The 24,667-nt window shown below is 57.6% G+C and overlaps 11 protein-coding genes across 11 annotated transcripts; 4 read left to right on the top strand and 7 right to left on the bottom strand.

Annotated features, from left to right (window-relative positions):
* Positions 1 to 545: 545 nt before the first annotated feature.
* ACA1_096370 (zinc finger, c2h2 type domain containing protein) lies at positions 546 to 1,799 on the top strand (the record flags this gene model as incomplete). The annotated part of the gene is made up of 1 exon (XM_004334931.1): positions 546 to 1,799. The coding sequence occupies one exon, from the start codon at positions 546 to 548 to the stop codon at positions 1,797 to 1,799; it is 1,254 nt and encodes a 417-aa protein (XP_004334979.1).
* A 103-nt stretch (positions 1,800 to 1,902) lies between these two features.
* Positions 1,903 to 2,499, bottom strand: ACA1_096380 (uncharacterized protein; the record flags this gene model as incomplete). Its single annotated transcript, XM_004334932.1, has 1 exon — positions 1,903 to 2,499. The coding sequence occupies one exon, from the start codon at positions 2,497 to 2,499 to the stop codon at positions 1,903 to 1,905; it is 597 nt and encodes a 198-aa protein (XP_004334980.1).
* A 660-nt stretch (positions 2,500 to 3,159) lies between these two features.
* Positions 3,160 to 4,806, bottom strand: ACA1_096390 (Ras subfamily protein; the record flags this gene model as incomplete). Its single annotated transcript, XM_004334933.1, has 6 exons — positions 3,160 to 3,578; positions 3,706 to 3,802; positions 3,911 to 4,237; positions 4,349 to 4,472; positions 4,620 to 4,678; positions 4,774 to 4,806. 6 exons carry the CDS (start codon positions 4,804 to 4,806, stop codon positions 3,160 to 3,162), a joined length of 1,059 nt encoding a protein of 352 aa, XP_004334981.1.
* A 464-nt stretch (positions 4,807 to 5,270) lies between these two features.
* Positions 5,271 to 6,799, top strand: ACA1_096400 (ubiquinone/menaquinone biosynthesis methyltransferase; the record flags this gene model as incomplete). Its single annotated transcript, XM_004334934.1, has 9 exons — positions 5,271 to 5,425; positions 5,543 to 5,673; positions 5,748 to 5,798; positions 5,874 to 5,971; positions 6,046 to 6,145; positions 6,203 to 6,259; positions 6,360 to 6,487; positions 6,559 to 6,655; positions 6,714 to 6,799. The coding sequence occupies 9 exons, from the start codon at positions 5,271 to 5,273 to the stop codon at positions 6,797 to 6,799; spliced, it is 903 nt and encodes a 300-aa protein (XP_004334982.1).
* Positions 6,800 to 6,863: 64 nt separating this feature from the next.
* ACA1_096410 (uncharacterized protein) lies at positions 6,864 to 7,979 on the bottom strand (the record flags this gene model as incomplete). Its single annotated transcript, XM_004334935.1, has 5 exons — positions 6,864 to 7,039; positions 7,132 to 7,223; positions 7,314 to 7,458; positions 7,542 to 7,695; positions 7,767 to 7,979. 5 exons carry the CDS (start codon positions 7,977 to 7,979, stop codon positions 6,864 to 6,866), a joined length of 780 nt encoding a protein of 259 aa, XP_004334983.1.
* A 535-nt stretch (positions 7,980 to 8,514) lies between these two features.
* Positions 8,515 to 9,429, bottom strand: ACA1_096420 (GTPbinding nuclear protein Ran, putative; the record flags this gene model as incomplete). The annotated part of the gene is made up of 4 exons (XM_004334936.1): positions 8,515 to 8,711; positions 8,797 to 8,949; positions 9,034 to 9,153; positions 9,234 to 9,429. 4 exons carry the CDS (start codon positions 9,427 to 9,429, stop codon positions 8,515 to 8,517), a joined length of 666 nt encoding a protein of 221 aa, XP_004334984.1.
* Positions 9,430 to 9,757: 328 nt separating this feature from the next.
* Positions 9,758 to 11,758, bottom strand: ACA1_096430 (GntR family transcriptional regulator, putative; the record flags this gene model as incomplete). The annotated part of the gene is made up of 8 exons (XM_004334937.1): positions 9,758 to 10,132; positions 10,190 to 10,299; positions 10,402 to 10,518; positions 10,656 to 10,812; positions 10,897 to 10,998; positions 11,061 to 11,256; positions 11,445 to 11,500; positions 11,729 to 11,758. 8 exons carry the CDS (start codon positions 11,756 to 11,758, stop codon positions 9,758 to 9,760), a joined length of 1,143 nt encoding a protein of 380 aa, XP_004334985.1.
* A 134-nt stretch (positions 11,759 to 11,892) lies between these two features.
* ACA1_096440 (RhoGAP domain containing protein) lies at positions 11,893 to 15,802 on the top strand (the record flags this gene model as incomplete). Its single annotated transcript, XM_004334938.1, has 17 exons — positions 11,893 to 11,917; positions 12,208 to 12,310; positions 12,376 to 12,423; positions 12,522 to 12,600; positions 12,737 to 12,961; positions 13,033 to 13,088; positions 13,409 to 13,509; positions 13,594 to 13,697; positions 13,839 to 13,902; positions 14,016 to 14,138; positions 14,230 to 14,414; positions 14,490 to 14,570; positions 14,641 to 14,710; positions 14,797 to 14,895; positions 15,025 to 15,129; positions 15,258 to 15,372; positions 15,691 to 15,802. The coding sequence occupies 17 exons, from the start codon at positions 11,893 to 11,895 to the stop codon at positions 15,800 to 15,802; spliced, it is 1,695 nt and encodes a 564-aa protein (XP_004334986.1).
* Positions 15,803 to 16,864: 1,062 nt separating this feature from the next.
* ACA1_096450 (uncharacterized protein) lies at positions 16,865 to 17,659 on the top strand (the record flags this gene model as incomplete). Its single annotated transcript, XM_004334939.1, has 1 exon — positions 16,865 to 17,659. The coding sequence occupies one exon, from the start codon at positions 16,865 to 16,867 to the stop codon at positions 17,657 to 17,659; it is 795 nt and encodes a 264-aa protein (XP_004334987.1).
* A 649-nt stretch (positions 17,660 to 18,308) lies between these two features.
* ACA1_096460 (PH domain containing protein) lies at positions 18,309 to 20,549 on the bottom strand (the record flags this gene model as incomplete). The annotated part of the gene is made up of 6 exons (XM_004334940.1): positions 18,309 to 18,483; positions 18,550 to 18,626; positions 18,754 to 18,911; positions 18,978 to 19,070; positions 19,112 to 19,243; positions 19,328 to 20,549. 6 exons carry the CDS (start codon positions 20,547 to 20,549, stop codon positions 18,309 to 18,311), a joined length of 1,857 nt encoding a protein of 618 aa, XP_004334988.1.
* A 301-nt stretch (positions 20,550 to 20,850) lies between these two features.
* Positions 20,851 to 24,077, bottom strand: ACA1_096470 (dual specificity phosphatase, catalytic domain containing protein; the record flags this gene model as incomplete). The annotated part of the gene is made up of 11 exons (XM_004334941.1): positions 20,851 to 22,032; positions 22,129 to 22,237; positions 22,323 to 22,402; positions 22,518 to 22,641; positions 22,809 to 22,942; positions 23,034 to 23,142; positions 23,234 to 23,334; positions 23,457 to 23,502; positions 23,578 to 23,728; positions 23,810 to 23,915; positions 24,003 to 24,077. 11 exons carry the CDS (start codon positions 24,075 to 24,077, stop codon positions 20,851 to 20,853), a joined length of 2,217 nt encoding a protein of 738 aa, XP_004334989.1.
* Between the last annotated feature and the right edge of the window lie 590 nt (positions 24,078 to 24,667).

Below are 24,667 nucleotides of genomic sequence, written 5' to 3' on the forward strand. Positions count from 1 at the left end.
GATCCTGTCCTTGCCACCATTGATTTTTTTGGTTTTGCAGAACAATAACGCCCAATCAGCCCACACGCCATGAACGCGCACGCCGATCTGTACCTATACAAGGCCCCTCTTTCAATTTGACTCGCAACGAGTTGGCCACAATTGCTTGGATTGCACCTGCACTTCTCCAAGGCACTGGATTGCACACCCCCTCCAGTGATGGTCTCGCCTCCTACGCCTGCATGCTCTCATTTTTTTCGCCGGCATTTGTTTAATTTACTCATTACCCAATTCCACCCATCAGGAGAAGCTTCTCGAGAAAACGCAAGGCCGATGATTTGCACCAACAACCACAACTCATCCAAGAGCACTCGTTCGACAATCACCAGAACCAATGCGGCATCTGTTTGTCCTGCATTGAGCCGCCAGGCGTCCTTGGGTGCGCACACAGCTTCTGCTTTGACTGCATCACGCACTGGAGTCAGATTACCAACCGCTGCCCTCTGTGCCGCCGACGGTTCAGCTCCATCGCCACCATCGAGAAGCGAATCGAAAATGGCGTTGAGATGGAGGTCGCCTGCGAAGTAGCGGTGGAAGAGCGCGATTTCTCGCCAGCGCCGACCGAGGTCGACTACTATGGTGCGATCGATCCCTTCGACGAGGAAAGCGCGGAGAGCGAGAGCGAGAGCGAAGACGACAGTAGCGCAGATTACGAAGATGGCGAAGCCGACAGTGAGGATGAGTGGATCCTCAACACCCCACAACCACTCCCGACACCACCAACGGCACCGGTCGACGAGGTCGAAGAGCTGAGAAAGAGGTGGGCCAGGGCGTCCGTGCGGCGACGCTTCCGCTGCGAGCACGAACACTGCGAGAAGGCGTTCAAGACCGGCTCCGACCTCAAGCGCCACATGCTCATTCACGCCCAGGTGCGCCAGTTCGGCTGCGAGCACTGCGAGAAGCGGTTCATGCGTCGGCAAGACCTCAAGCGCCACCTCGTCACGCACCTCGCCGCGCCCGCTCCGCGCTCGGCTTCTTCCGACGACCAGCAGTTGGTCGAGACCTCGATTGCCGTCGTCGCATCAGCGTCCGCCCCACCACCTCCTCCGGTCATCGTCGACGAGGCGACGGGCCAGCGAAGATTCGTGTGCACCTACCCGGGCTGCGACAAGACCTTCACGCTGAACCAAAACCTCAAGCGCCACCGCAAGGTGATACACAAGGATACCACTACCACCACATCGTCGTCGTCGTCAAGCGAGGAAGAACGACAGGCCGCGACCATTTCGACCACCACCTCGTCGTCGTCTGGGGTCGTCGTCATCGACGAGGCCACGGGCCAGCAGCGATTCGCGTGCACCTACCCGGGCTGCGGTCAGACCTACTCGCACCGGCCCAACTTGACTCGCCACCGCAAGAGCGCGCACAAGGACACCACCGCCTCGGCCACTTCTTCATCGTCGTCGTCATCATCAGGCGAAGATGAACGCCCTCGACCACCTTCGCCAGCAACATCGACCGGCGTCATCGTGCAGGACGAGGCGACGGGCCGGTTCGTGTGCGACTTCGTGGGGTGCGACAAGACCTTCACGCTGCGCAACAACCTCGCGCGCCACCGCAGGACACACCAGGGCGCGAGCTACCAGTGCCCCGAGTGCGACAAGTCGTACACGCAGTCGGGAGACCTCAAGCGCCACTTGAGCATCCACAGCGGCGAGCGGCCATTTGCGTGCCACCTGTGCGAGCAGGCCTTCCGCCAGAAGGCTCATCTCGCTGCTCATCTCCGATCGAAGGCGCACGCTTCCTCGCTCTCTCTGTGACCTTTACCGGCAAATCAAATGTACATTCCATGTTTCACCTTCATCTCGAAGCGACAAGAGGGAAATGAATCCATTGATCTGTTGCGTGTAGACACGATACAGTTTAGGCCTTCTTGAGCTTCCTTCGAAGGAAGCGAGACTCCTTCAGCTTCTTGCGGTGCTTGTGCTTGTTCATCTTGCGTGCTCGCTTGCGCATCACCGAGTCCATCTGGTACGAATCGAGAGGCTGCATCTTCTCCCACATCGAGATGGCACCGTCCGACCAGGGAAGAGAGACCGGCACGTCGACCATCGAAGCGAACACGCCCACGTTCTTGAGGTAGAGGGGCTTGCGCTCTGCGAGGGGGTTGAAGTTGGCGGGGCCAACGCCGTTGTGGAGGCGACCGCCGTGGATGGTGAAGAAGCCCTTGGTCGTCCAATTAACGAAGGTATCGTTGATCTTGCCGAAATTCTGCCCCTCCTCGTCGGCAGTCGATCGCGGCGTCGTTTGCAGCAGCGTTGGCACCGCATCGGAACAAAGGACTTCGCTATCGATGGGACCCGCCCCCGAATCGATGCTGCGTCGCGTCACGGTAATCGAGAATGTGCGAGCCGTCCGGGCAGAGGAGGCAATGCCAGCAGCTCGCGTCCACAACGTGGCGGAGGAACTCGACATCTCGCGGGGGAAGAGGCCACGCCTCATCCATCCGGCCCGCTGCATTTTTTTTTTCGAATTGAATGGCTTAAGATTAATCTTCCTTTTCCTTTTTTCTTTTGAAGCAAAATCCAGCAGACGAATGTTGTTTTAGTTTTTGCCCTCGTGATGCTGCCTCAAATCTCATTAGTTTAAGTCTGATGCGCTGGTTTCCTTGCCTCTTGGCGTGGTGATGGTGCCCTGATTTCAGCAATGGTACCTGAAGGGCTTTATTTGTTTTTATTCATTTATTTATCATTTTCCATTCTCTTCTATCGGGCGATGATTATGACCCTTACACACCACTGAATGCAAGTGAATAGCTTCTATGCTTCTCCTTCATTGACGACCCAAGAATGGATATATGAGCCCACTTCTCTTCTTATTATCATTTATAATATTTTGGCCACCTACACCTCCATCTTGTTGATCCTTTATTGCAACTCGCACAATAAAGAGCCTCCATACCCTCCTGTCCTCCTCCGCTTCTGTGGCGCCTCTTCGACGAGATTCAAAACTTCGCTTCTTTTGATACACTCTGCTCTGCCTCTTGTCTTCCCATCGTCCATGTGTCTCTTTCGCGCGCAGCTTCTCCTCTGGCTTCTTCTTCTTGCTTCTCCGCCTCAGTGGGTGGTGTTCTCCATCCATCATCGTCGTCGTCTTCCTGGTCTTCCGTTGTCCTTCTTCTTACGCGGCGCCGTTGTCCCTCTTGATCGTCGAGCCCTTCGCTGGCTCGGCAGCCGGAGAAGACGAAGATGACGACGACGACGACGCGATGGACGTTCCACTCGAGCCTCCCCTCAGAATCGAGCCGGACCTCTTTTTCGATCCGCTTCCGGTCAGCTTCTCCTTCTTGCCCTTGCCCCGCCTGCTACCGCTCGTCTGCTCCTCCTCCTCCTCCTCGCCGGCGCCCTCCGGCAGGGGCTCGTAGTGGCTCACGCTCTGCATAATGCCTCCGAGGAGGGCCTCCTTTGTGACGGGCGTCGCCTCGGACACCTTGCCGCCACTGCCGTTGTCCTTCTCCTCGCCTTCGTTATTCACCTCCGCCCCGGCCTTCTTCCTGCCAAAGTTTCGCTTCATCGGCTCGTCGTCTTCGATATCCCTACCTGCGCATGGATCGAACGTGATTACAGCACACTATTGTCAGAGGCCGAACGCACGCATGCATAGAGAGAGAGAGAGAGACGTCGCGAACTGCAGCAGAGGTGATGATGATGATGATGGACTGCGTACATTTTTTACAGATGAGTTTGTTGCCCCACTCGTGGCTTTTTGGCAGCAGCACCACGCAGTCCGGGCAGTACTGGTGATTGCACCGCACGCACTTGTGCTGCGCGAGGGAGGGACACGGGGGGAAGCGGTTGTCAGTGGTTTGCGAGAGAGTGGCGACAGCGTCGACGACGGGGGACAGTTAGAGAATCGTGCTACGCGCGCGTACCTTCTTGGAGAGGAGAGAGAAATCCTTGAAGCACTTGGTCGACCAGCAGGCCGAGCCTGGCCGCTTGTTGCTACGGAAGTTGATGATGGCCATGATGGTCTGCCCGAACACGTCGCGGAAGCCCTTGTTGGTGATGGCGCTGCACTCGATGTACGACACGCAGTTGGTCTCCTTGGCGAGTTTCTTGCCCTGCTTGTAGGTGACGGGCTTGATGTTCTTCGCCTTCAGCTCGGCCAGGCGCGTCTCGTCGTCTCGGCAGTCGTTCTTTGTTCCCACCAAAATGCGCGGCACCTCCCTCGAGTCTCCTTTCGTTATCTCTGGTATCCACTGTGCGACCACACACACACACACACACAACACACACACGACACACACACACATTACGATGTCAACAACTGGCTCAGAGAGTCATCACAAGCCTGTCGCCGCAGGACGTACTTTGTATTTGACGTTCTGGAAGGAGACCGGGTTATCTATGGCGAAGAAGACGAGGAATATGTCTGCGTTCTGATACGACATGGGCCTCATCATCTGGAAGTCGTCTTGTCCTGCCGTATCCCACCTGGAAGAAGGAAGAGGGTGAGCACATAGTGGCGCCAAGCCACCACCAGCCGACAAGAGACCCAAGCAAAAGAGCTCTTTCGCGCGGCAACATAGATTCTACGTAATCGCAGGAGTCAGGAAGATTTGAAAGGAGATTGGAACGTACAGTCCAAGATTGATCGGCAGCCCGTCCCACATTACCACGGCATTGTAATTGTCGAACACCTACCGAGAAATGGAATGAGCATTGGGAAAGGGGCTCGTACAGCATGGAAAGAGATGCGAATCTTGTGAGCGAGTAAGCGAGGGGGGGGGCGTACAGTGGGAACGTAATCCTTGGGGAAAGCCTTCATGGTGTAGGTGATTAGGAGGCATGTCTTGCCCACCGTACCGTCACCAACTATTGATCCATTAAGAGAATGATCAGAATGACAATGGAAAGGAAGGAAATGGGCCAGATAGCTTGATCGATGATCCATAAGGGTGGGTAACCACTACGCACCCACTACGCATTTAATGTGCTGCATTGCAAATTGGCCAAGAGATGCTGGATTCAATGCAATGGGCTACTCGCGAGAAGACAGACGTTGGACCAGAATTTCCAAAGCAGAACAATCGACACAATTCGTTCTTCGTCTCAAATCGAATGGTCGTCGCACGGGTCGATCGAGTCGTGGGAACGGCAGTTACGCTCCGCCGTGCGTGGTCGCTCAAGTTTCCACCACCCCGCCGGCTCGGCCAATCGATGCGGCTCGAAAGCGAAAATTCTCTCCCCGGTTTTTACCTTCGCTGACGTGGCAGCAAAAAAACAGAGGAGATGGTCAGGAAGGTGAACGTGGCCCAAGGTGGACGCCGCGGTTGGCTCTGGGTGGGCGTGGTGGCGCTGGTGCTTGCTGCGGCGCTGGGTTGGGTGGCCACCCCGCCGCAGGACATCGTCCCCAGGACTCACCCCATCGACCCCTCCACTACAGTGTACGTAGTAGACGTGCAGTCTCCTTTTACGCCAGACCTCTGCCCCAGGAACCCAGCACTACGGTGCCCAGCCGTGAACATTGCTCTCACCGCCGTGTGCTACTCCACACGTTGCAGGATCGACAACGGGTTCTACGACACGGAGGACTTTGCCTACAACTGGTGGGCTGAGGGCGGATGGGCTGCCCCGCTGCTTGCCATGAACGACGCTCGGGTGCCCTACTTCGACCGCGCCTTCCACCACCTCAGTACTTCACCAATTCCCTTTGCCCATCTTCTTGTAGAGAGCCGACTTGTCATGCCCGCATCCCCATACAAACAGACACCTACACTGAGGCTAGCCAGCAGCTCTTCCTCGACATTGGGTGCGGAGGTAAGTAGGGATCTGGGCTACACACCTCCTACTTGCAGCGAAGGCGTGTGGTGTTGAACAACACCATATGTGCAGGCGGGCTGGCTACCGAGGCGATGGCCAGACACGGTCACCACATGATCGGTCTCGATATCTCCCCGCGCTCCATCGAGACGGCCCGGAGGCACGCCCAGGTCCGACCCACTCCCTCTGGCCTTGCGTGGGACCTGTGACGGACAGTGTTCGTTGTTGTGGTTTGGACCTCCAGGAAGAGGGTGTTAGCAACGTTGAGTACGTCGTGGGATCGGCCCTGGAGCTGCCCTTCCCCGATCACCACTTCGACGGCGTGGTCATGTCGGACGTCATCGGTTCGCTCCGCCTTGATGGCTGTTGTTGTATCGTCGGTGCTAATGGCCCTTCTATAGAACACATCCACGACCTCCCGGCTCTGGTCAAGGAGATCAACCGCGTGCTCAAGCCTGGTACTTAGGAGCCCCGGGACCCATCGCTCTATAGAGCAGCTGTGGCCGGATGGTGACGGCCCAGCGTTCATTCACGTTTACACTACTTTACTCGTAACAGGCGGGGTGTTCACGTTTGACACTATCAACCGGACGTGGAAGAGCTACATCCTCAACCGCATCCTGCAGAGCTCGATCCTGATGTCCATCATGCCTCCGCACACCCACGACTACCGCCTCTTCACCACCGTACGATGATCTACTCTCCCTCTGTTGAGTGCCAGTTCGGTTGTGCCTGACATCTCTCGCCCCACCGTCAGCCTGCCGAGCTCACCGAGCTGCTGGCGCCGGCGATGGACGTGAAAGAGATCGTAGGCCTCGAACCGGTGGTGGAGCCCAGCCGCCTCTTCCAGCGAGGTGAGTCCTCACACTGTCGCTTTGCCTCTTGTCACATGTCTGACCACCTCGCGAGCAGGCAAGCCGGTAGACATGGTCACCACCTTCCGCCAGACAGATGACACCGATCTGAGCTATCTCGGCTACGCCGTCAAGGCCAAATAGTCAGTGCGTGTTTGATGGCCTTGTGCCACACACGCAAACGCAAAAAAACACGAATGCCGAGGGCCTACGCAGTCGCCTGCTGTTCGTCGATGTGCGCACTGTCGTCGTTGGTGGGCTGTGGTCGGGGTTCGCCGTCGGACTTGGCCGGCGGGAGGATGACCTTGCGCCAGGTGAGCGAGATCCGATTCTTCCGCTTGAACTGTACGCCCTTCCACGTATCCGACACCACCGCCGAAATGCCTGTCACGCAGCCAAACTTGAGCACACCGCACACACCGCCGCACACGCACATACACCGCACACGCGCACACGCACATACGGTAGATGCGTACCGTGTGTCCAGCCATATCGCGCCTCGCCGGTAAGCATGAGAGCTGTCCGTCGCTCGAAGAAGACGTCAACGCGCCTGCCCGTCTCGATGTGCCTGCGTGGCGCCACACGATCAAAACGTTAGATTCGGTCGGCACGGACGCTACCGCGCAAAGGAGTGAGCGGAAATGTGTGCTCGTCGTACTTGAACTCCATGATGCAGCTGGAGCCCAGGCCCAGGCTGCCGACGACGCCCTCGAAGCAGTGGGTCTTGTCGACGTGCGGGTGGATGCCCTGGCCGGGCGTGTAGTGGTTGATGATCATCTGGTCGGGCTCGTACGGCATCAGTCCTGCAGTTTGATCCAGCAACGTCGTCATCAGCGAACGATCGCACGCATCGACCGCACACGCACACGCACACACACACACGCACCTGTGGAAACGAGGCGTGCTGTGACCTGCTGCGCAAAATCGGGCAGGGGTCCGAGGTAGCCGCCACGCAGGTTCTGCGCGTTGTGCTCGAAGCGATAGCCGTACTGCTGCACCTTCCGCTTCAGATCGAGGTCCCACTCCCTCTCCTCCACCGCCTGCCAAAAAAAAATAAAAATAAATTTAGATGGAAAAAAACTAATATAAATATAAATAATAAAATATCAACAGAGTCGGCCGTCTCCGGTCGTGCCTGGATGAGCTGCTCCTCTTCCTCCTTGGAGATAAAGTCCTTGACGAGTACGAGGCCCGGAACGAGAAGCCGGGGGTCATCCTGCTGGACTGGCGCGCTTGCCTTGAGCGCTGCTTTTTTCTTGCCTCCGCCCTTGTACGGATTCCGTCCACCGTCCGGCGCAGTGTCCCCTCCTTTGCCCTTCTTCATGAACTTCTTTCTCCGTTTGTTTGTTTTTTGTTTTTTGACGAATCGCAGTCTTTATTTTTATATTCCTAATTTTGCTTCGGTGAACAACAAGAAAACAATTAAAAATATGTTGCTCAACACGTGCAAATTAACAAGCTCGGCCAACGGGGGGGACACCCCTGAAACCGAGGTCTGTGTTGGCATTTTCTCCCTGGCTACGTGGCATTGCAACACCCGGGAATCGCCACGGGCACACCCTGCATGGCAAGCCGATGCTGGAGGTCCTGCGCAGATCGATTGCAAGGCGACGTCGTATTCAGGCGTGCCTATAGGTCTCTGTCAAAATAGAAACACGTAAACACACCACGCGGTGAGGTCATGACATTCACCAGTTCGAAACAGATCACCCGCCTGACGCGCATGTCTCGGTGTAGTCGACTCCACCATCGCACGTAAACATGTGAGGTCCTGGTCTCGTTTGGAACACACCACCCTACACGGTTGCATTTGTTTTGAACAAGTTTGTCTGGTTACACGCCAGGTGTGTAGTGTTCGCTTACATCTCGCCATCGTCGTCCTCGCCGGGCAGAGCCTGGTTGACAGCGACGGACATGAGGGCCTGAAGCTGCGCCTCGTGCTCCGCCTGGGCGGCCTTGTCGATCTGCGTCTCGGGCGGCAGGAGCGAGGGCTCGGCGGTGAAGGCCAGCCGCGGGTCGTTCACCAGCCGGCGGCACACGTAGAGGAACGGTTTCTCTGCGAGAGAGACAGCGAGAGGGCGGGGGTGAGCCGAAGAAGATAGTGGTGAAGACGACGAGCCTTAAGAGAAAGACAAACGTACCAAAGTTGTAGTTGGACTTGGCTGAGATGTCGTAGTACTGGAGGTTCTTCTTGCGGTGGAAGGTGATGTCCTTGGGCTTCACCTTGCGGTCCTTGACATCGACCTTGTTGCCGCAGATCACCACCGGGATCTTCTCGCATACGCGGCTCAGATCTGCACAGTCGGCCGAAGCGAGTGTTAGTCTTAGCGCTGGAGACGCACATCGTAGGGGCTGTTGGGGGGGGGGGGCTGGCGTACCGGTGTACCACTTTTGGAGGTGGCGGTAGGTGAGGCGGTCGGTGACGTCGAACATGATGATCGCGGCGTCGGCCTGGATGTAGTACCCGTCCCGCAGGCCTCCAAACTTCTCCTGGCCGGCTGCATCATCAAAAAAAGAAGTCGAGGTGGTCAGCCATCGCAACAAAGAGCGAAGAGCGAAGAGAGAAAGAAGCGCGTACCGGTGTCCCAGACGTTGAGGATGATCTTGCCGTGGGTGGTGTAGAAGGGCAGGGGGTGGACTTCGACGCCGAGGGTCGGGACGTACTTGCGCTCGAACTCGCCGCTCATGTGTCGCTTCACGAGGGTCGTCTTGCCCGTACCGCCATCGCCGATGAGCACCACCTTGAAGCCCAGATCTCTCTTATTCATGTTCATGCTCGCTTGTGTTGTGTTGATGTAGTTTCTTGATGTAGTGAGGTACTGGGCCTTGGTTGGGATTGCTCTCCTGTACCGCTGTGTGCTGATGCAATGCTTGTCTTCTGCAGGAATGGACTCCTTCGTTTTTATACCACAGGCGTGATGGCCGACCTTCTGGAAGCTTCCGGATGACAGAGGGCAAGGGGCCTGTTCACCTAACCGTAACGGTCAGTTGAGCCTGAACCTTCGGGAAGGTTTGAGCAAAATGGAAAATTGCAATTGAAACGCAAAATGAAATGGTTTGGATTTTTTCTTCGGTCGACAAGAATGTAGTACCTGGGTGGGGTCATTGGCGTGTGGCGAGGTCGTCGATGACACTGGCGAGCCGGCGCACTCCCTCGGCGATCTCGTCGGGCGAGTAGTACGCGAAGCTCAACCGCGCGTAGTTCTCCCATGCCGACGACGGAGGCGAAGCAGCGGTGAAGCGGTGTCCGGGCTGGTAGGCCACACCTCGGTCGCGGCACGCGCGGGCGAACGCTTCGTGCGGTCGCAGTGAAGCATCGTCGCTGGCCTCGAGCAGAAGGTCAGGCAGGCGCAGCCACACGAAGTAGCCGCCGCTGGGCCGATCGAAGCACACGCCACGTCGTCGCGCCTCGCCCGCGGCCGCGCCGTCAGCACCGTGCGACGACAGCGACGTGAGGCTGGCGGTTGGGAGCGAGGCCTGGAGCGCCGAGCAGAGGGTGTCGCTCAGGTGTGCGTAGGTGCGTCGCAAATGGACCAGGTGCTGGGCGAGCACGCCTTGGCCGCGCTTGTCGGTGGCCTCCAGCGCATGGTGGACCAACTGCAGCACCACTGGGTTGAGTCCGCCGCCGCTCTGTATCGGCCCGTCTGATTCCCGTACACATACCAACGACCAACGACATCGCATGTCAAGTCTTTGGTGTGTGTGTGTGTGTGTTGTGTGTGTGTGTGTGTGTGTGTGGAATGTACATTCTTCGATGTGCTTGAGCAAGGGCTCGGACGCCTGAAGCCAACCGAGCCGTAGGCCAGGGGCCATGATCTTCGAAAACGAATTCAATGTGATCACGTTGTGGTCCACGCTCCCACCTGCGACGTCACACACTTAGCCAGCAGTCCTCGTCATCAAATGGCGTTGGGCGAGTCCACCGCAGCGCTCACAAGATTGCAAGCGAAAGAGAAATTCTCACCTTGCTGGGCCAAGTGGAAGAGAGACGGTGGCGGACGGTGCTGGTCGCCGAAGGCAAGGAACTGGTAGACCTCATCGGCGACGATCTTGGCCTCCGTTCGTCGGCTGAGATCGAGCAGACGGTGCCTTCGCTCCATGCTCAGCGTGACCCCGGTCGGGTTGCTGAACGTGGGTATGACGTACACCACCGGCGGCTGCGCACACACCACAACCGCACCCCACATGAGATGTGGTACGGCGCCTTGAGCGAATCGTGGCCAACCTGCAATTTGGCGCACCTTCTTGTTGAGCCGACCGTGGACACGGAGCTTGGCTTCGAGGTCCTCCACGTTGATTCCCTGCTCGTCCGTCTCCACTCCGACCACGTTCAAGCCTCGACCCTGCGGAGCAACCGCGTCAGCACGCACGCGACCACGACCGCACGCAGAGAGGTTGGAGTGACCTTGAAGATGGCCAGCGCGAGAAAGTAGGTCGGGTTCTCGACGAAGATGGTGTCGCCCTCGCTCGTGAAGAGGTCGAGCACCATCTGGAGGCCCTGCGACGATCCGTTGGTCATGAACAGCGATTCGCCATCGACTGCGTGGCCCGCTTGGTCGCGCAGGAAATCGGCAAAGCGCAATCGGAAGCGTCTGCCGCCTCTGTCCTCTCCATACCCCAAACAACCAGACCTGCCTGTAGTGTTGCATCGCATGCGAGCGTGTCGTGCGGTGTGTGCGGTGTGTGTCGTGTGTGTCGTGTGTGTCGTGTGTGTCGTGTGTGTCGTGTGTGTGTCGTGTCAATAACCGGCTCGGCGAGGTGATTAGATGAGGAGACGGTGAAAGGGGACGTGCCCTGAGCGTAGAGGGTGCGTAGGTCGTCAGCAAGACGAGGGACGGCGACGTCCTGCAACAGACCGAAGGGCAGCAACGAGGGCGCGGGCTGGCCCCGTCCAAAGTCGATCGCGGTGGTGGCTGGCGCGGTCGTGGCCCTTTGTTTCCCCAATCCCCAATTGCGGTTAGGATTGATTGATTGAATCGTTCTAGGAAGTAGTCACAGACTGTTGGCGTACAGACGACGGGCCGCGGTTGGCTGAGGCCCGGGCACGAGGTGACACACGCGCGAGGCGAGCACCTGTGGATGGAAGCCCCAACGCTTCTTCATGTGCAATCTTAGTTTACAAAACAAAAATATTGTCTTTTCTGCTTGGCTCGGTTGCCGCGGACACGAGGCACGAACAGTTTGTCGCAAGTTACAAGTAAGTTGACGGTGGGCGGAGAGGGTACCACAGAGACTTTATGCCTCTTGCCGTGGTTATTGAAGGTGCCTTATGTTCTTCCAAGGGACCCGATTCGCTTCTCCTTTTATTGTCGCTTTCGTTCTTTATCTTCAATCTTGATGGTAGATTTATGCCTGACACCTTCCACTCTCCAGTGTTGGGCGGGTGCGGCCTCGCCGGACGTGACAAAGCCGGTATTACCCCCTTCCACATGAGACTCATTTTTCTATTTATTTTATAAGTCCTGAGTCTATTTTTTCTTCTTTATTTGTTTTTATTTTACAATTTAAATAAAGAATAAAAATAAACTCATATTCTGTGCTGCGCCGTGTAGGGCTGAGCGACCCGTTCTGCACCATACGGTTCAAGAAAAACAAGTACCGCACCAAGACCCACCCGCAGACCGTCAACCCCGTCTGGAACGAATGCATCAAACTGTACGTTCCTCATTCCCCTCGACCCTCTGTTGCGACTCACCTTTGGTCGATTGGTGCACACAAAGGGGTCTGTTCACAGAGGAGGACGATGTCGAAGTCACCTGCTGGGACCGGTGCTTCATCGCTTTCTCTCGCTTTCGCTCTTTTTCGCTCTTTCTTGCGCAGACTCACACTGGGCCCTGGGCCTGCCGCACCGCGCACCTTGGTACAGGGATCGTATGAGCTCCAACGACGTGCTGGGCTACTTCAACATCCCACTCAAGGAATTCGCCCTCCCCTTCATGGTCGGGGTACGGGTCTCCTTCTACGTGCGTGCGGTGGTGTGTGCGGTGGTGTGTGCGGTGGTGTGTGCGGTGGTGTGTGCGGTGGTGTGCGCGGTGGTGTGCGGTGTCTTGAGACTCAATTAATGGTGTGAACGGCGAGTAGGAGCACAAGAAGAGCTACACGCTGCAGTCGCGGCCGGGCCACAAGGATGTGGGCGTGAAGGGCTCGATCGAGGTCAAGATCATCATCAAGGACAAGAACAGCAAAAAGGACAAGGAAAAGAAGAGCAAGAGCAAGAGCAACCGGTCGAAGCGAGCCACCACCTCCCTCACCGCCTCCGGGTCGCCCGCGGCTTCGCCCGCCCTCGCTGGCGGTTCGCCCGAAGGCGTACGCGATCCCTCCGCGCCATGTGTGCGACGTCACATGTTGGAGAGATGCTGATTGTGGTGCGTGTGCAGGAGTTGGAGGACAAGGCCAACGTCAAGAAGAGGCTGACCTCATTCTTCAAGTTCAGGTTTGAGGCTTTCTCTCTCTTTTTGGCTCACTCTTACTTCAGCTTCACACCACCCACCCACACCACACACCTAATTTTTGTTACGATTCATCGTAATCGCAATTTGAACCACCTCATGGCCTGCTCTTTATTCCAACAGCGCTCCCGTGTCTCACTCTCATGTCTGCAACTCCAATTCGCAATTCTCTCAGTTTCGTCTCTAACGCAACGCAACGCAACGCAACGCAACGCAACGCAACGCAACGCAACGCACGCACAACACGCAACACACACACACACACGCACACACGACACATGGCGACACCAATGACATCATGCAGGCCGGCATCAAGGGAGGAATTCGAAGATAAGCTCTCGGGCAGCGGCTTGATCCCTCGCGGTCCCAAGAGCACCAAAGTGTTTGGCGCCACTCTCGACGAAGGTACTTTGCTTTTATTTCTTTTTGGCTATTAATTTGTTTTAATAATAATAAGAATGCTAATAATAATAATCCCTCGCATCGCAGTAATGGCGCGGCAGAAGCTCTCGCACCCGGAGATGAAGATTCCGTTGTTCGTGCACCTGGTCCTCGAAAAGCTGGCCAACAACCCGCTCACCTTCAGCGAGCAGGTACGGGCTTTGATCATTCTTCACGGTCAGCTCGAGCTGACACTACTTTCTTTTTTGTGCTGCTGACAACATCACCCATGATCACAATGTGTGCGTGTGCGTGTGCGTGTGCGTGTGCGTGTGCGTGTGCGTTGATTTCAGGGCTTGTTCCGTATCTCGGGTTCGGCGATCACCGCGCAGAAGGTGCGGTCGCAGGTCGATAGCGGTACGTGACGTCTCTTCTTTCTTCTCTGTCTCTCCCCCCTCCCCCCCTCCCCCCAAGCCACCCCGTCTACAATGTACGATTTTTATTTTATTTTTTTGGCGGCGTGGATGCAGGCAAGGTGCCGGACCTGACGGGATGCACGAGGGACGACCTGGCGTCGCTCCTCAAGGAGTACATCCGCGAGCTGCCCGAGCCTCTCTTCACCTCCGCCCTCTACCGCCAGTGGGTCGACGTCTGTACGCCCGCCCGCCCGCCCGCTGACGTCATCATCACGCCCCGCCCCCCCGGACCACATTCCCTTACTTCCCTGCGCGGCACACGTGGCAGATGACGTGCCCGAGGAGAAGGTGGTACCCACCCTGCGCGCGCTGGTGCGAAAGCTGCCCCTCCACAACCGATACCTGTGGGAGGAGGTCAACAAGTTCCTCTTCCGCTTGAGCAAGCACTCGGACGTCAACATGATGGCGCCCCAGAACATCGGCATCGTCATCGGCCCCAACGTCCTCTGGCAGGTATGTGTGATAAAACGAAACAAAACCAACGTTTTCCCTCGCATTCCTCGCATTCTGTTCTAACATGGTCACCAGCCGCCCTTCAACATGCCGGTCATGGAGATGAACGACGTCGTGTGCCGCCTGGTCGAGAACTGCGAGCAGATCTGGGCGCCGGTACCAACTTCGCCCCCACAACCCACACAGGCCACCACATGCCTAACACCGATCCACTCGCCCCCTAAAGGGCCCCGAGGACGAGCAGCTGCTCCAGCGCACCGCTTCGGCCACCCGGATCGCCCACTCGCTCTCCGTCGGTACCGACCCCTCGCCACTTGGCTCCATCTTTGCCGGACTGGCTGACGTTGCTGCTGGCTGACGCTGTGCCCTGGTGGACGTCCAGACATGGGTTCGTCCGGTGCGGGCGTGCCCCAGTTCATCAACCCGACGACGAACCCCCTGCGCGTGGGTTCGACGATCGGCGTGCAGGTGCCCCTCTCGCGTACGTTCGCCCAAACCCTTCTGCCCATGTCCACGACGTCGCTCTCCCATCGGACTTACGCTGTGTCGTGTGCGGTCGTGTGTGTGTCGTGTGTGTCTTGTGTGTGTCGTGCGGTTCGGTACTGCGCAGCGTCGGCTCTTGATAGGCGTCGATTGACCGCTCCGCCCGGCGTTATCCAGCGAGAGCTGCTCGCTCAGCAAGAAGCCGCGGCCATGACGGCCGCACCCGAAGAGAGTACGCCTGCCTCTCTCTCTCTCTCTCTCGTTGTGTATCGTGTCGTGTTGTGTGCCTGTTTCATAGTGATTCCGACATCTTGCAACTGCGTCGTATATCAACGCTTGGGGGGCGTGGCGGCAATGCAGGCCAACAACTGCCCGCTGATCCGGCGCAGTGGAGCGTGAACGACGTGGCCGAGTGGCTCAGCATGAAGGGCTTCTCCCAGTACGCACCCACATTCAAGGGCCACTCCATCAACGGGTACGTCGCTTTCCGTCTCTCTCTCCCTCTCTCTGCTCTGCCTGGCTCTGCTTCCCTGTCGTCTGCCAGTCGTGTCTCTTCGCTTTCTTTTGTGTTCGTTGTTTGGGCACTTGCCTTGTTTGGCCTAAATTTGCTCGCTTTGCTTTGAAATTCCCAGCATCACCCTTGACGCCTGTATTGGGTGCACATCTACACCCAAATCGTTCTTTCACGTGCTCATATGAATCACTTTCTCACCTCCCCTCACCTTTTATTTTTTTTTGCAACCCCACCTGCCGCACACAACCAACATCACACCACACCACCACACCACAACAGAGATGCGCTGTTGGGCTTGACCGCAGAGAAGCTGCTGACCGAGTTTGAAGTCAAGTCGCTGGGCCACAGGAAAAAGATACTCTTCAGAATTCGCGACCTGAAGAGAGCGTGATGTATTATGGCGTGTGTGCAAACCCACCACGATAATGTACAAGACAAGAGGGCCGACAAGTCAAACTCTCTGGAGGTGTGCGGTACACTCTACCTTTGTTTGGCAATACAAATTGGAACACACAGCCAACAAGAGGAGAGTGCCAATTGGTTGTTGCTGGAGAGCAGTGGGCTCACCACGCGGCTCGGGCAAGTGATGGACTATTTTGAATGCGCCTGCCAATGAGAGTTGGTGTCAAGGGCGTGTCCAAGTTACCTTTCGGCGTCAATCGCGCCGCTTCAGGTCGGTAACATCAGAGAATGTCATGTCGCTGGTGTCGACACGGAAGGGGCGGTGCACATCGCACATGATCGTCTCGTACAAAGCGTGCAATGGGCGCCAACCGCCACCTGTTCGCACATCAACACGCGCCTTTCTCTCCAATTGCTCCGCAGGTACGACCATGACCGAATCTCTTTCTCGGTCGCGCCTCAACCGGAACGAAGCAAGTTGTTGATGGGGAGCGGCCAGACCTGCCCAAGCGCTCCCGGTAATGGAGAGCATCTCGCTCGGGGTGGACTGGGTAGCTTCCTTTCCAGTGTGTACGGGCCTGCCCCTCCGCCCAATCACACATACAAAAAGAAGAAGGGCCACACAGACCCTCATTCCTCCTCTTTGTCTCTGCGTTTGTCAACCACAACACGCAAGCTACCAGCTACACCTCCTAGAAGCGCCTCATCGACCGTACCATCTCCCGACCACCGTCGCCCACCATCGAGAACGCCGTGACCTTCTTCTTGGTATCCTATAGACGAACCTGCCCGACCACCGCACCTCCAAACAATCGGCCAAGCCCATCTTTCTTCTTCTTCTCACAACACCATCCACGCACCGCACCGTCCAGCACCCATCACCTACCTGCTGAGGCAGCACCAACTTCTTCTTCGCCGTTTTCACCACCACCACCAGCATCGGCCAATCGCCCTACTTCTGGCCTTTTTCTCGGTCCCGCTACTTGACAACATTCAACATCAACCAGCATCGACTACAACCACAACGACCACGACACGCGAGGAGGCGTCGATGTCGATGTCGATGGACAACGTCCCTACGCTGGGGTCGGCCCTTCTGAGGGGCGACGAGCAGTCGAGGAGCCAGGTCAACTCCCTCCTGCTCGGCCTCATCCAGTCGTCTACGTCGAGCCTCGACAATGCCTGCTGGTCTCGAGACGAGGCTCGACGCCGAGGCGGTAAGCGCCGCCAGCGCAAGACCACCGTCGACAAGAAGGACCGCAAGCGAAGGAGGAAGGAGGAGGAGGAGTACGAGGAAGAGGAGGTGGAAGTCGAGACGAAGAAGAGACACAACACGCAACCCGAAGAAGTGCGACGTGTCGACAGAAACAAAAGCGCGGGAAGGCAAACGCACAAGAAGACGCAGCAAGAATCGAAGAAGATGAAAGTCGAGATGCAGATCACCACCGAGCCTGAGGTGCAGGTGCAGGAGAGGAGCGTCGTGGAGATTCGAAGGACGGCGAGCGAGGAGGTGTTCGTGCCCATGCTGCCCACGGCAGACGTCTACGACTACTTCGATTACCACTACTACCCGCAGTCGGCCTACTCCACCCCGCTGCCCTCGCCCCACACGCGGTCCACCCCCTCGTCGCCGTTCGCTTCGCCCTTCCTCTCCTGCGAGACCCGAAGCTCCATCCACGTGCCCTTGGCCTCCTTCTCCTACGCGCCCTCGACGGTCGTCCCTCTGCCGCTCGTCCCGTCCATCTCCTCCTTCGGCGTCCCGTGCCCCATCGACGCCATCTGGGCTCTGCCCTCGCGTCCCTCCACGCCCACCCTCGACTACTGCACGCAGTTGCTCCTGCAGTAACCAACCATCATCTTGTATCCACCTCTAAACATACATATACATATATACATATACCTAAACATAAATCTATTTATTTATTTAAACATACAGTGTCCATATCCATCTCTACAAAATCAGCTGAGTCTGACGCACAGATCTGGGTACCCATCAACACATATGGTATCGAGCTGTGGAACATGTAAGAACGCGCACTACATTCCGTTCTTGCAGCAGCCAATGAGCACCGACACGATTTCGGCTGAAAGAATGTGAGTGCTGGCTAAGGTATCACTTTTTCCAGCCAGCAAGCCGGGTGGCCCTGTGTGGATATAAAAGCACTGCCAGGGGAGTGGGAAGGACATCTTCTCGGCCTTCGTGGCTAAGATCAAGTGTAGTATCTGTTCTTATCAGCTTAATCTCTGGTAGTGGGCCTCAATGTGCCTCACAACTCAAGATTAGACTTATTTCTTGTGGGCGCCCTGGCACTAAGTCCCTTGCAGCTGAGCTGTAGGGCGGTCCAGGGAGCAGTGATCAGCTTCACATTGCACCCCTGTGAAGTTCTTCAAATGGTCCACCCTTCCACCAAACCAAAATGACAAAGCAACATCCTTGATGAAGTTTCTCTTCTAGTCAACAAAAACAAGAATGTACAGGCCAAGAGGCTGGGCCCTTAGTAGTTCCCGAGGAGGATGGGGTTGCCTTTCCAGGCCGTATGCGTGAGCAGAATGCTCTGCACTGAGTTATAGATGGCGGTCGGGGTTGTGGTGGGCTGCAGGCTCACCACTACCCACCCGCCATTGTCGCCAAAATCGAAGATCACCCACCGTTCCTTATCCTCCTCGGGTCTGCCGAAAGGGCAGATGACGCCACGTCAGCACAATCGCACACGCACAGAGCGAAGGGGGTCATACCGGGTGATGGATTGAATGTGCTGAGCTGGTCGCTGCCACAGCTCAAACTTTGTTGTTGTGTCAATCATGCGCAGCCCCTGCAGCTCTACCACTAAGGTGCACAGCTTTGGCTCTTTTTCCAACCCCATCTGTCCGACATGAATGAGGTCAGCGTCACTAATCGTGAGCTCGCATGGAGATCTCAATAACAGTGAAGTGTTTTACCTGAAGCTCCACTGTGTAGGCCACTCCGGAGTGCCGCTTAGCCGGGTTGGCGTAGAACACGTTGGTCCAGAGCGCCTCAATCCACTCCTTCTTCTCTTCGGGCGACGCGGCCTCCAACAGAAACATCTTCTTCCCTCCACTGACTCGAAACGTACAATCTGCGCCACACACACGTTAGAGCTGGGCTGGCATTCAACTCGACGGAGAGCATTGAACTCTTGTACCTGCCCGCTTGACATTCTTGATCCCGTTGGTGGCCGCGTCCACCATGCAGCCTCCCCGCAAGCTGATGCGGTCTTCCGGCGGCTTGCCCGCACCTGTCCCCCACAGGAGGAAGGGGTACTCCAGCACCACCCACCTGGAACCCCGCGTCGTCCATTCAGATTACAGGGGACAGTGGTGGGGGGGAGGGTATAGCCGAACCTCTTCTTCCACTGGGCGAAGAGGCCGTCGCCCAGCTTGATGAGCCACCCCTGCTTCTTTACCGGGTCTGCCAAATCGTCTGATAACAGAGGAACCCAGAGCTCAACACTGGGCTTGGAAAGTAGGCACAAGAGGAGTGAAGAGGGTGCACCTCGGTTGATGGTCTTGGAGCGACACTTGACGACCACCTTGACCCCGTCCCCGTCCTCCTTCTCCTCCTCCGACGAGTACTCCTCGTCGACCAAACTCTTCGTGTTCCCCTCGTCCGCCTCCTCGGCGTCATCATCTGTACCGCTGCTGGTGTTGTTGGCCCCTTCAACCGCCTCCACCCTCCGTTGGCGCCCCCTCCTGGGTACTGGATCCGGCGACGCGGTGATGCTCAACTTCGGAATCGCCAAGCCTGAGGCTTGCACCGTTGAACCTCTTCGTTGCCGCAGGAACGTCTCCACCTCACTCACCGCCTGCCGCTCTTTCTGCGCCTCGGGGCTGTGTGGTACGTTCTGTTGATTGTTGTTGTTGTTGTCGTTGTTTTTGCTGCTTCTGATGTCGTTGCTGTGGCTCGCAGCGTCGTGATGGGCGTCGGTGGTGTGTGGCTCGACGGACGATGGCTTCTTGGTCTGGTCCGAAGGCCGACCGCCGATCTTGACGAGCACCGCCCGAGGCAGCCTCCCACAGGCGCTGACCAGCCAGTTCTTGCCCTCGGTCGCCTCCACGACGTCCGCAACGCTGCCGCCTCCCACTTCATGCGGTGATTCACGCAAACCTCCCCGCCTCGACCCCAGCGTCAGATCGCCGGTCTGGGCCGCACCCCAGGCCGGCCCCTGAGGGCGCGTCCGGGGAGATATGAGGCCCGACTTGGTCAGCCGCCTGAAGGCCGCTGCAGCCGCGCTGGCCCCGCCGTCGTCATTGTTGGCCTCGGCGTCAGGCTGACCACCGTCGGTCGATGCCTCGTGGTCGAGCTCGTAGTCTGCCAGGGGCCGAATGGTATCCAGGCCGTCGGAGGAGACGACCGACGGCGCCCGTCTGCGCATTGCGAAGCGTCGACGGGCTGGGGGGAGCTGGGACTTCTGGCGGGAGATGGCCTGGCGTCGTGATCGCTCGAGCTCCTCCCTCTTCTGCGCCGACTCTATCTCCTGGCTCATCTTCTCCCACTGGCGGATGAGCCGGCTGCGCTTCTTGGACTCGAGCTCGACCAGCGACAAGCGGCGCTCCTTGCTCGTGGGCGCCGAGAGCAGGTCGCTCGACGACAGCTGCTGGAGCCGCAGGCTGACCAGCCCCTGCACCCTCTTGGCGCCATCGGTTGTTGGCGAAGGAGCATTACTGCTTGGGGAGTCCCCACCGCTACACGCATCGAATGGCACTTGCACAGACATTGGCACCGCACGCGATCTCTGCAAAGACGTGGGTGAACGGCAGTCAGCGGCGCTGATTTTTGTAGCAGTGCAGCCCCCCTTCGACTCTTCCTCTTCCTCTTCCTCTTCTTCTTGAAGTGTGCTCGGTTGTTTGTTGCTGGGCTCGTCCAAAAGCCGCCACAAACTGGCTTTTCCTTTTATAGATCAGTGATGTTCTTTCTTGTCGTTTTGAAACATTTATTTATTTGCACAAGTTGAGTTTGGTTGCAGTTTCGTTGCGAGCTGAGCAAGTGGTCGTGTGTCGTGCGTGTCATTCGCTCATTCACTCGAGAAAGTACTTCTTCAGGGACGAGGGCTTGGGGAATCGGTGCTGCGACTTGGACGGTGTCGTCGAGGCCGACGATGACGACGACGAGCCGTACCGTGTGCGGTCGTCCTGCGTGTAGAGGAACTCAAAGTCGGAGAGGTCCTCCTGGAGCGAGCCAAAGGTGCCGTTCTGCTGCGATTGCGACGCTGGTGGCGACGTTGGCTGTTGTCGCCCGCGGGCGCTCGCAATCATCACGCCGCCGCGCTGTCGGTCCCCCGTAGCGCCGGTGGCCGCCTCCGACTCAGAGTCGCTGCCGCTGTTGTTGTTGTCCCGCCACGAGACATCAGCGCCGCTGTCATCGTCGTCATCGTCGTCATCCCGCAGCAAAACGCTGTTCTTCAGCTCCTCGGTGACCTTGAGCAGGTCCTCAAGCGCCTCCTCCACGCCGCTGTCCGAATACGAGGTGTCGTCGCTGCCGCTGCGGCCACCACCAAATCGGCTGTTGTCGCCCGTGGTTGCCGGTGCCGCCGCCGCCGCCGCCGGAGCGATTGACGATCGGTGGTTGCCCAGCGCGCTCGTGCTCTTCCGCAGTCCTGGGCGCTGGAGCGGGTCCGTCAGCGCAGTCTCTCTCGGCGTCGTCGGTTTCGTTGTGGAGTTGGTGGACGTCGACGATGATGAAGACGACAACGACGATGAAGACGATGATAACGACGACGTGGTCGTTGTTCGTTCCTCGCTCTGGCTCCGCCTTCGCTGCCCCGCGGCGGCGGCCTCTTCGTCCGCGGCCTCCGCCTGTTGCGCCGCATCGGGCCTGTATCGCGGGCTGTCCCGCGTGCCGATCACCAGCTCGCTGTTCCGCTTCGACTTGGCCGAACTGAGGTCCAGGTCGAGCTTTCGCTCCGTCACCCGCGGATTCTTGCCCTCGACCACCGAAAGAATTGAGAAATCGTCGTCGCCGTCGAAGCCATTATCACGAGCTTCCCCGACGTCGTCGCTGCTCTCGGCAGCGGCGGCCGCTTCCTCGTCGTCATCCTCCTCCTCTTCGTCGCCGTCGCCGATCGTGTGCCACTCGCGCCCGAGCTTGGCTTCGTTCTCCAGGAACTGCTCCTCGCGATACTGCATGTTGTTCTTGTGCACGAGCCCACCCGATGGATTTCGCGTGGCCTCTTCGTTCTTTCTTTCCCGATTCCTCTTGGCCTGACGTCGTTGAGCTCCGGTAAGTTGGTGCGTGTCATGCGCGTGCGGTGTGTGCGGCGTGTGCGGCGGTGCGTGTGCGTGTGCGGTGGTGCGTACCACGGCCATGAAGTTCTGGTGCGCCTCGGGAGTCCAGGTCTCGTCAACTTCGTCATCGTCTTCGACGTCCGGCTCAAAATATAATTTCATCTCGAATGCGTGGTTGAATCTGCACGCACGACACATACGCGATTAGCACCGCACCAAGTATGCGTATCGGGCGCCTGCAGAAGATGAAGATGGAGAAGAAGTACCGCTTGTCTTTGTAAGCCAAGTCGAGCTCCTCCTTCGTGAACACCAACACCTCACCGTCGACAAACGCGGTATGGAATTGCTGGAATTGTGTGAGGCATGCGTATGAGCGAATAGGCTCGTAATCTCGGGGGAGGGGGTAGTTTTAATTTGGTCGACGGGAGGGAGCTTGCGAGTACCGCACGAAGGACCGGTACGGTGGCCGTCATGGAGCCGCCGAACCGACTCGACAAGTGGTACAAGCGGATCAAAATATCGCCCTTCAGCTTGATCGGTACTCGGAACAGGAAGTCCACCTTGCCTTCGTAGGGCGCGTAGTGCCTGCGACACACACACACACACACACACAACCACACACACACACACACACAACCACACACACACACACACACACAACACACACACAACCACACACACACACAACCGCACACGGAGATAAGAATGCGGGCTTGCGCAGATGGCCATCATGAGAAGAGGGGGGAAGGCACCTGATGTCGATGTCGGGCACCGGGGCGTTGGTGTAGATCAACGTCTCCGGATATTGGGTGGTGTTGAAGATGTGCAGGACTGGCCGGATCCCGCTCAGGTGTGAAAATGAGGGTACCGGTCGCAGCACCAGTCGCTGGACGTGCGAGCGCGCGTACACGTCAGCGAAAACACGCGAGTGCCGAGCAGAGCAGAGTAGGTCAATGGGGAAAAAGAGGGATGCTCACCTTGAGCCTGCGCGTCTGGGGTCGCGGCACGAAGCCGTTGAGGACGTCACTGAAATAACTCACATACCGCTGCTGCGAGGGCTGCTCCACGCCGGCCTCGATCGCAGAGCTGCGAAGACGTCGAGAGTGAGCCACCGGTGCGTCCGCATGCGGTCAAGTCAAGCTACAAGCGCGCGTGCAGCGTCAAGCGCCGTCGGTACCGTTTTCGGCCGAAGAAGCGTATGGCTTTGAGAGGATCGTCGAACTCGCCGCAGTATAGTAGATAGGAACAGATCACCGTGCCTGTTCGTCCCTTGCCAGCCTGCGCGACGAATGCGTCCCACAGAAAATCACGCCAATTAAAGCCTGCGTGTGCGGTGGTGCGGTGGTATGCATGTGCGTGTGCGGTGGTGCGTGTGCGTGTGCGGCGGTGCGCAAGCATACCATGCAGTGGACTACGGCAATGTTCTTCTTGTCGGCCTTGAGCCACCTGCAGTGTTGTAACGTGACAGTGAGCGAGTGTTGCTGTGAGCGTTGCTTCAGCCCAGAGGCGAGCTTGACGTACGAGTCCATGCCAGAGACGATCTTGAAGAGGAGGGACAGGGCGGGAGCGTGGTGGTCGGGCCAGCCCAGGGGTTGGATCATGTCATGGAAGAGACCGTAGTCGTAGGGACGTTGGCTCAAGTTCCAAATCATGTAGTGCATGAAATGTCGTGCTGCATCAGAATCATAATGGAAATGGAAGAAGGGCATCAGCAAGCACGCATTCACATGCGGAGGCAATTGCAATGATTTACCGTTGAGCATTTCGGCGACGTGCCCGATGTCGTTGCGATAGGCAGACTCCACGCCACTGGCAGGGAATCCCATCGCAATGACATTGTCCCTAATGTACGTAAGATCCTGCAAGATACAAGAAGGGGGCATTTAATCAAATTATTAAAAATTGAATTTGTAAAATCGTTGCAGCAGCCGAGTCTTCTATGGTACCAGATCGTACTGGCCATCCCTGAATCTGATTTTGTCTTTCGAGACGGCAGAACGCACGTACGACAAAAGATCCATCCCTCCACAGCAAGGCCCCTCGGATTGATTATTTTATTTTTGTTGTTTTGATTCAATTTTCCGTGCTGGCGGCCCCGAACTTGACTTCAGCTGTTCTTCGCCCTTTTCAACCGAAACTTCTGTCCTTGTCGCACCAGCAACGAGCCACGAAGAACGCAGAACACACAACTTGGTGTCTATGACAAAAAATAATAATAAGTGTTGTGTGTTGTGTTGTGTTGCTCACGTGTTGTATGTAGGGCTGGTGGGGAGCGGCCGTGCGAACTGCGCGGCTGCGCGCGCCTCCCGCGGCCGAACGGGCACTGGCGGCGCGGCGTACTTGGCACCACTCCCGGACAATGCCAGTGGCGGCGGCGGCGTTCGAGGCGAGAGGAGGGTTGACGATGTGTAGGACGTCGTTGACGACGCCAGCGACGACGGCGAGGCTGGTGGCCGTGGCGACCGCGGCGAAGGCAGCGCGGCGGACTTGGACAGCGCGGGCGTGGGCACGGGAGGCGGGCGGGAGGGCAGGTGCATCATCGGCGGGGCCACGCGTCTCCGGTTCGGGGTGACCTGGAGCGAGTACCGACTCGGGTGCACGGGCATGGGCT

The sequence above is a fragment of the Acanthamoeba castellanii genome (genome assembly GCF_000313135.1).
Source record: "Acanthamoeba castellanii str. Neff unplaced genomic scaffold scf7180000084645, whole genome shotgun sequence".
NCBI classification, from domain to species: Eukaryota; Discosea; order Longamoebia; family Acanthamoebidae; genus Acanthamoeba; species Acanthamoeba castellanii.